The 1,359-nt window shown below is 58.3% G+C and overlaps 1 protein-coding gene across 1 annotated transcript; it reads left to right on the top strand.

Moving 5' to 3' along the window:
• Positions 1 to 348: 348 nt before the first annotated feature.
• LOC308495164 (melanoma-associated antigen B1-like) lies at positions 349 to 1,359 on the top strand (the record flags this gene model as incomplete). The annotated part of the gene is made up of 1 exon (XM_081043088.1): positions 349 to 1,359. The coding sequence occupies one exon, from the start codon at positions 349 to 351 to the stop codon at positions 1,357 to 1,359; it is 1,011 nt and encodes a 336-aa protein (XP_080899214.1).

Below are 1,359 nucleotides of genomic sequence, written 5' to 3'. Positions count from 1 at the left end.
ACAGAATGATCCTGAATGTGAACTGAGAGCACATCGCAAACCCAGAACACAAGGTTCCCCTTGCCAGGCCCTGCCGTCACCCCAGTAACTCGAGGCACGGTGTATGGCTCTGTCCTAGGTACTCTCCATGCAGCTTTGCAGGGTTCTGAGGACCCAGGCCAATCAGAGAGGAGCCCCCTGGGTCCCCGAAAGCCCTGACGGCCCTCAGACCTGCAGAGGCGGCCTTGGTTAAGGCCAAGGTGGAATCTCCCTGCAGAGGTGCACACACCATCTCATTCTCCCTCCTCCAGGTGCTGGCATCACCTGTTCTGCCCACACCGGTGCCCGCTGTGCCTGACCTGTGTCATCATGCCTCGGGGTCAGAAGAGTAAACGTCTCCAGGGTGCAGCTGAGACTGAGAGTCTCCGAGGTGGTCAGGCCGCTGCAGCAGCAGAAGAAGAGTGCCCCACTTCTCCTGATTCTGGGGGTTCTCCCCAAAGCTGCCCTGCTCCTGGCCCTTTCCAGGAACCTCAGGGAGCCTCAGCCGCTGGGCCTCCTGAGGCAGGTGTGTCATTCCCAAGTTCTGATGGAGGGGCCCAGAGCCAAGTTGAGGAGGGCCCAAGCACCTCCCTTGTGGCATTGTCCACTCGGTCGGCTCCCCCAGATCCTCTGACCAGGAAGGCACACAGGCTGGTGAAGTTCCTGCTGGGGAAGTATAAAATGGGTGAGTGCATTACACAGGCAGAAATGCTGAAGTCGGTCAAAAAGAAGTACAAGGAGCAGTTCTCTGAGATCCTCAGGAGAGCCTCTCAACACATGGAGCTGGTCTTTGGCCTTGAGGTGAAGGAAGTCGACCCCGGCAATCACTTCTATGCCCTCATCACCATTCTGGATCTCCCCAGTGAGGGAAGTCTGAACAGGGATAAGAGTGTCCCAAAGATTGGTCTCTTGATGAACATCCTGGCCGCGATCTTCCTGAAGGGCAACCGCGCCACCGAGGAGGAGGTCTGGGAATCACTCAGCGTGTTGGGCGTCTACGCTGGGAGGAGGCATGCCATCTTCGGGGAGCCCAAGAAGCTCATCATCAAAGATTTAGTGCAGCCCAAGTACCTGGAGTACCGCCAGGTGCCCGGCAGTGATCCTCCACGCTATGAGTTCCTGTGGGGCCCAAGAGCCCACGCTGAGACCACCAAGATGAAAGTGCTGGAGATTATGGCCAGGCTCAAAGAGACCGTCCCCAGTGCCTTCCCAAAGCTGTACGAGGAGGCTTTGAGAGATGAGGAAGAGAGAGCAGAGGTGAGAGCCGCAGCCAGGGCTGCCAGTATTGCCAAGGCCCGTGCGCCTTCCAAGGCCACGGCGCACGGCTCCTCCCACATGTAG

Source organism: Rhinolophus hipposideros (genome assembly GCF_964194185.1).
Source record: "Rhinolophus hipposideros genome assembly, chromosome: X".
NCBI classification, from domain to species: domain Eukaryota; kingdom Metazoa; phylum Chordata; class Mammalia; order Chiroptera; family Rhinolophidae; genus Rhinolophus; species Rhinolophus hipposideros.
This window is presented reverse-complemented; position numbering and strand designations above follow the sequence as displayed.